This window comes from Labeo rohita, chromosome 13, assembly GCF_022985175.1.
Source record: "Labeo rohita strain BAU-BD-2019 chromosome 13, IGBB_LRoh.1.0, whole genome shotgun sequence".
Taxonomy (NCBI): domain Eukaryota; kingdom Metazoa; phylum Chordata; class Actinopteri; order Cypriniformes; family Cyprinidae; genus Labeo; species Labeo rohita.
The window spans coordinates 32,174,701-32,182,281 of record NC_066881.1 but is presented as its reverse complement, the minus strand read 5'-3'; the positions used below and the strand labels follow the sequence as shown (position 1 = coordinate 32,182,281).

At 39.7% G+C, this 7,581-nt stretch overlaps 1 protein-coding gene across 6 annotated transcripts in view; it reads left to right on the top strand.

Annotated features, from left to right (window-relative positions):
• Positions 1-215: 215 nt before the first annotated feature.
• Positions 216-7,581, top strand: part of fgfr2 (fibroblast growth factor receptor 2) — a 64,651-nt gene continuing 57,285 nt past the window's right edge. For 3 of the 6 annotated variants that reach the window (XM_051126382.1, XM_051126381.1, XM_051126377.1), the window contains exons 1-2: positions 218-778; positions 3,467-3,726. In XM_051126382.1, coding sequence (XP_050982339.1) covers positions 3,543-3,726 — 184 coding nt within the window. In that variant the 5' untranslated portion in view covers positions 218-778; positions 3,467-3,542. Of the gene's footprint in view, positions 779-3,466; positions 3,727-7,581 lie in introns of all 6 variants that reach the window. The other 3 variants (XM_051126380.1, XM_051126379.1, XM_051126378.1) reach the window with 2 other exon arrangements.

The window sequence follows — 7,581 nt, the reverse complement described above, 5'->3', positions numbered from 1 at the left end:
AAATCCATGAAATGGAAAGTGTCATGACCCAAGTATGTATGCAATTTAAAAGGCCCTGGGGTCTCTGGGACCCCCAAAGGGTTAATAACCCGACAGATGTGCCACTAGGTGGCGCTGTTGCTGTGAATGAATGGCATTCTGCAGCACTTGAGCTTGTGCAGGGGAGGAGGGAGACCCCCAGTTCCGGACAAACTTTGCAGGATTGCGCAGAACTGGTTGAGTCGCTCGGAGGGAGCTGGAGCTCCGAGGTCTGTGATTGGAGGAGAAAGCCCGACTCCGAAAACTATCAGCCAGGAAACGTCTCGGGTTTCAGGGGGGAGTGACATTTCTTCAGGGGGTTGGAAGGAGAGAGAAAAAAATCTCTGTAAACCTGACAAAGCGTCTGAGAACAGCCAGTATCCTCAGAGACTGCGCTCATGTCACTGGATGTGTATTTTGGGATGGATGTTTTATTCGCTGTTTGTTGCGGTGTTGCATCTCGTGTAGCCGAAGGCTGCAGCGCGTTTGCACGAGCAGTTTGGTGAAGCAACAACAACTTGGTTTACGGACGAAAAAAAGTTTCTGGGACGCGTAATTTTTTTTCTCTCTCTCTTCTGGAAGGATTTACACAAACACGCACGGATACTATCGGTGGATCGCTACTGGCATGCGATCCTGTCGTCGGTGCCCCGTTGGATTTGGGAATAGGGAATAGTTTTGGTCGCATTCCTGTCTGGATTCGGCCCATGAGCTCCCCGTTTATATGCGGATCCTGAACTTCACCATCAGCTCCTTCTCTGTAAGTTACTTGTGTGTCTGTTTAGATTTCAAGCGAAGGTTTGCTTGTCTTTCATGGAAATGCAACTTTTTGTCATTTGCCGCGACTTTACGCATGTTTAATTATTGTGGCTTCAACTTTTTAAATACGCAAATTTAACATCAAATGCGCACAAATTTGGATACTCTAGGCTAGGATATCTAAAGTTACGTGGAGTTCACTGAAAATGTCATAACTTCTATCTTTCATGATTCGCGATGGCCTTGTCAGACTCTTTTGTCAAGGTTAACTAAATATTTTCACTTAGTTTATCTATATGTATGCACACTTAGTGTGCGTGCATTTATTCTTCATTGCTTTTTTATTTTTAAAGATAAAGAAGCTTGCAGAATATAAAATTATGAGTCTGTGCTTATTATGAAACATCAGATACTGCTTTCATTGTATGAGAAAAATGTCATTTAAAAATGTCGTCTTGAAAGCTGCAAGCCAACGCTAATACGTAATATAAAATCATAAAAGTGAACTTTCATAAAAAACCTGTTATACGAACGTTTTTGTTTTTGCGAAATACCGCATGTAGTCAGATATAAGTAAAAATGGTTAAATCCACTCAAAATCACCATTTATATTTATAGCTCGTCCTCAAGCGTCTTGATTTTCAAAAGTATTATTTTAATGCATTCATAACATACTGCGGTCATTTAGAACGTGCACATTTTAGAACGCTCCATTCTATTCAAATTCAAATTCGAATTCAAAAAGCAACACATTTTGGTGATTTTCAGGAACAGTCTGGCCTACCTGTTGTTTTCTTTTTTCCCCTTTTTTTTTTTGTAAGTGTCGTTTAATCATCGTGGTAATGAGAGTATACCCAGGCCTACAGCCCTGAAATCTGTGGATACAAAAAGATAAAACGAAACAGACGGACATAAGTTTGCTTGTGAAAGTTTACTTTGTCATGTTAAATAAGTGGCTTTTGGATTTCCTTAGTCAATAGCCTGTTAGTGATAAACTGGAATAAACTAGAATGCTATTTGCAACAATCAATCAATAATTAACTCTAATCATAATTTAGATACTAATTACAGTTGATCTAATGATAAACCTGTCCATTCACGAAGTGATCAAATTAGTCTCCAGTAATAAAATCATGATAAACTCATTAGGCTTGTGTTTTGTTAATGGACCTCGATAAAGAACACAGGTTTAAGTAACAATTCAAATGTAATCAAAGAGAACAGTACAGCTGATTCCAGAAGAACATCGGTGTTTTTCTTTGCGTTGGCATTAAATCCTCTTTGTGTATTCTGATTTGAATGTGAATAGGATGATGATTAACGCCTTCAGATTGCGTGTGCACGCGTTGTACGCCGCAGACAGCGATCTAAAAGCAATGCTTCCACGAGAAAAGTTCTCTAAAGGTGACGTCATGTATTGCATTGGGAACCTTTTTCTAAATCATGCTCGTGCAGCAAACCTGGGAAGCACTGACGGCGATTTGCTCACTGTTTCTATCCAGCATGCGCAAAAATGCGTCTTGCGATCTCTAGTGCAATAGTTATGTAACCTATGAAATTAATTAAATGACGCATGACAAGAAATGAGAATAAACTACAGTATTTTTTGTTGCAGCATCAAAATCCTGCATTGCTCACCATGCACGGTAAAAAAAAAAAAAAACTGCAGAGGAACCTCCGCAGCTGTCAGTCATGTCACAAGCATTAAAGCCTGCTATAAATGCAAGCGCACGATCACAGAACAGATCAATACTGCATTTACGCGCCAGATCTCTAGAGAGTGAAGTGCGCTTGTCCACTGACTGACTGTTTCCCGCGTTTTCAGTTCCTTTTCAGTGGTCTTGTTTTGAATGTTTAAATCACCTTTTTTGTTTTTCCAAATGTGTTCTATGAATTTGAAAAAGAGTGAAATGCAAGTCTTGTGATAGATAAAAGTGATATGACAGATAGATCGACAGATCGAACCTAACGAAAATCAACCATGGTTTTACTACAAATAAAACCAAAAAAACATGGTTACTATAGTTAAACCATGGTTACCACATATTAACCATGGTCTTGCCAGACTAACCATAGTTTAACCATGGTATTTGTAGTAAAACTATGGTTATACGAATGGTTACTACACTTTTACTATAATAAAACCATGGTTACTTTTTGTAAAGGGATGAATATCTTTAATGCTTGGGATAAAAGTGTCTACCAAATGCACAATGTATTTAAACACATGCATTGGAACTTTCATAATAGATGGATTGCAGTCCTGATAAAACAAATCACCGTTTAGTAGTGATGTTGGAAAATTGTCCTCTATGTTATTGTCTTCTATGTCAGTACTTTAGAAAGTTAGCCAAAGTTACAGGTAGCTCTTAAAGCAGTAGCTGATTTGTCAGGTTAGTGTGTAGGTGTCAGATAGTAGGTAGGTCTAAAGCATCAGAGCTTTGGTATGTCTGTGGCAAGGCTTGTTTAACAGCATTTTGACATGTGGGCCTTTAGTTTCTCTCTCTTTCATAGGCCTACGCACTCTCTACGAGATAGTTGTGCTTTGAAATATTCACACTAGATATGTAGAGCCCATGCTATGGAGGGTTTTATGTATTATGTGTCCTCGAAAGAAAGTTTTCTAATTGTTTCTCCTCTTTTTTCTTGTTTTGGGGATCACGTGCACGATCTCTGCTGCCCTCATCAGCCCAGGTGATTGGTGGGAATTCCAGTGAGGGACCGACCGTGCAGCCTGCAGTTCATGGTTGGGTGGAGCTCCTCAGATGGGATCCGTGTCCAGGGGGAGGCCGAGGAAGGGGGGATGGGGAGACACGCCCGCTGTTGACGGGATGTCCGCCCGAGGGTGGCTTCTGGGTGCGCTCCTACTTTTGACCCTGGCAGCGGCGTCCGTGGCAAGGCCGTCGTCAAGGATTGCTGAGAGGGTGGAGACTGCGAGTGAACGTGAAGGTAAGGAAAAGGAGCGTTCCCAGCTTTTACAGCAGGATCTTGTTAGGAATACTTGATAGTTCAGTGGTGACAAGAAAACAGATGCTTCTTTACTGCTTAATCACTATAAAAACAACCTTTTTCTCCTACGCAGCTGCACCTATGTGTGAAAATATTTTGTTTTTATTGGGGGAAGTCTTGGGAAAATAAGGAATTCGGGTAAAACAAAACATCGCCGCACGGAATTTCTCGTGGTATAGGTAGGATTCCTCATGGCTTCATACATCATTAGTTAGTGCAGATTTATGGGATTTAGCTTTTCATAAACGCTCGCGTTCAGCCCTTCAAGACAGCCAGGAAAGTTCTGAGGAGGTGCTGGTTTGCAACGATGTGTGGTTTGGAGGTTTTACGAGTTGCTGTATGCAAACCCTAGGAAGTACTTCTTTTGCATTGAGCACGTCTTTGAAACGCCGATAATTATGTGGAGAAAGTGGTTTCAGCATATATCTGGCGTCTTTGAACCGCGAACCCTGAGGTTTTATAATGTATGGAATTCTTTTTCTATGCTACGCTCACAACAGCTCGTTTCTTAAGAGTCGCTTTTAGGATTTTTGTGGTTCCACTCGTAACGTCTCTTTTCCTTTCTCCCCCCCATATTTTCTCTCTCTCCATCTGTCTGAGTTTAATGTTGTTCAGAGTTGAGGACCACACACATACCTGCTAGCTTGGCATGCAGATGCAAACCAACCCGTATTAGTTTGTTTGGGAAGAAAATAAACCTTATATGCTTTCAGATTCGAAGTAAAATGAAACAAGAGATTCTCCGCTCTTTCTGGAGGTTTCCTGACTTCCTTTTAACGGGATGTGGTTTGTCATCGTCTTCATTCCTAACTCTAAGTAAAAACACTCATTTTATTTGGTTCTTTGGCACTTTCTGAAGTGGTAAATTCCCAGTGGCGTATCTTGGCCCAGCTTTGCCACATTCTACCATTAGGAGTTGCGATTATTGATGTGATTTTTCCCCTTTCGTTTGAGGCAGCAGGTAATGAGAACTGTTGCTTTGGATAAGCCTGCTTTTGTTCTTCTGGCTTTAATCACTATGTTAATTAAAGGGTTGTCAAACACAATCACTTGAAGTGGCCACCCCACCCCCAACTAACACTGTCCAGATGCCCTTTGACCTCAGGGTTAAAGAGGTCCGTAGTAGGGTTAAAGAGAAAGTTCAGCCAAAAATAAAATTTTGTCATTACTTACTTCAGAGCTCTATGCTTACTTTTCTTTTTAGGAGCACTTGTGCTCCGAACTTAAAACATTTAGGAACACAGTCAAAATTTCTAGAACACCTTCTAATCAATAATCATAAAATCTGATCAATAATTGGCCTTTCTATTACGAGGTGATACTTGACTCCTGAAAGTGATTTACAGGGGAATTTTGTTTTTACCTTTGTAATGGCAATTTTCTGACTTTATTAAAAGTATGTCATCTTTTATGTCAAAATTTTAAAAAATTATATTTTATAACCTTTTTAAAATTTCTAATGAAAACAACAGAATAAGTTACCAATCAAATGAAATCAGTATTAACAAAATTAATTTGTACTACAGAGGTGGCACAGAAGAACACAAAAGTGGCTTGTAGGTGTATTTTCATATGCCAAATAGGCTCAGAGATGGCATGAGTGCAGTCAAATTCATAAATTCATGTTGAGATGAATGTTTTAAATATAAATGTAAATAACTGTAAAGATACTTTAAAAATAAAACTGCCAGCAGGTGATGGCAAGTAGCTGATTTAATTGCTGAATAATATCATTCATTCGATTCGTTCAAACGGCTGATTCATTCAGGAATAAAGCAAGAGACTGTCTTTATGAACGTGAAATTGAATCATTGACTCACTAGATTAGTTTAAAAACGCACGTTCATTCATAAATGAAACACCGCTGTGTTTGAATGGTGATACGTAGCGGCTCGGTTGTGACTTGACGATGTTATTTTTGACGATAAAATAGAGTAAAATCAGGCGATAGTTTTACAGTCACTTAATATTAACTTCTTGTTTATTTGACTGTTGTATTAAATCAGTATCTCATTTACAGACTCCCTTAAAAATCATTAAAAGCTGTCACTCATCTTAGTTCATCTCGATCTAACAAAGCTCCATTATAATTAACAAAGCTCCCTACACTGCACAATGAATCTGTTATTTACACTCTCTCTACACTTTGTTTATGAAAGGACTCGTGAGATGTGTCTGTGATACATTACTCAACGTTGCAAAAACACATAGAAACCTTTGAAGCTCCCATCAGCGCAAACACAAATATACTGATCGAGTCAGCCGCACTGGTGCTCCTAAATATTTTTTCATAGCACTGTAGAGCCCTGTACTCAAACTTGTGTTTTTCCAAACCTGCATGACTGTCATTTTTACATATTGTAAATAGCTTTTAAAGCCATTTTTCAACCATTGACAGTAATTGAAAGATTCTGCTTGTTTGGATGAACTGTTTCTTTAAGATTAAAGCCTCGCTTAACGTCTCAAATACAAAAGATGCTCTATTGCACTGCATCGCTTTGCATTGTTCTACAGGTTATCTTTTGTCCTAAGTCAGATGCTTAACTTTAAGTGGTCTGTGTTGTGGAACTTTGTAAGATGATTTGCACTTTTCTCTCCTATCATATGATGAAAGATTACAGGAGGTCATGTGACGGAGGATTAAGTGGCTGAAGTGGAGTCATGTGATGTGGATAGGCTGATTTGTTTTGGTGAAAGGTGGAAAGCGCTAACCACACAAGTTTCTTGTGGTGCAGATGCAACTCCAGTAGTTGAATGGTTGTGCTAAACATGTTTACTATGTATCAATTCAACGCCCACCCCTGGAGGGAAACTACAACAGCCCCCACCTGATGCATGTAAAGCCCACCAAGGGCTCGGTCGTGTTTCTGGGAGGGGTAATTGTTTAAGATAGCATATCAGTTTAGAATTCATGAGCTGGTTTTTCTGTGAGAGTGATATGGTAGAATATTCCATTACCTTTCTAAATCAGCAACGGTGCTCCTAAAATTAGTTTTATTTGGAACAGCTTCATGATAAAGGCTGAGAGAGAGGTCGAAATCTTCTGAGAGGTTGGAAAACAACACATTGTGAAAGTGTGGGAAAGCAAACTTGAATCAAATGTAATCTGACAGGGCTCAGAGCACAATAGAGTCGAAGATCTTCGCCCTTTATTCCCTGCCGCCCCATAAGGTTTGTGGTTGGAACCAGACGTATGGCCAAGCTGACCCAATGGTGGAAAATGTGGAATCGCGCAAGTTTGGATCGTTATTATTTGGATTGTATGATTTATTTATTGTCATTGGAGTGGTTCTGCTGGTGTTTTAGTGTGCGTGTGTGCCCTGTTGGTTTGGACAGAATTAGACACAGTCAAACGGAGCTTTGATGATGTTTAAAACATTGGATGGAGATCCAAGCGACTCTCTCGCTGTCTTTCCTGCCATCGCTCTTTTTTTTTTTTTCCAGAATCGGAATCGTCCCCAATTTCTTTCTCTCTGCCTTTTTAGCTCAAGGGTTTTCTTCTCACAACCCAGACGTTTCTGTTCATGACAACGACAGTACAGCAGAACTGTGGGAGATGCTCAGCCTCTCGATTAGTGTGACTTAAAGTGACCACCTGTATACAGTAGGGGGTTTCCTGAGCGAATCATTCTGTTTATACAAAACGCCCTAAATCATGATAGTAAGTCCCTGTAATAAAAGTGTCAGCTCACACCCTTTGTTTATTGTGTTTTCTTGGGTGAATAAAGCCTCACTCTCCCACTAAACAAACTAAAAGTGTTTTTTTTTTTTTAGGTTGTTAGCTTTTGTCAACCT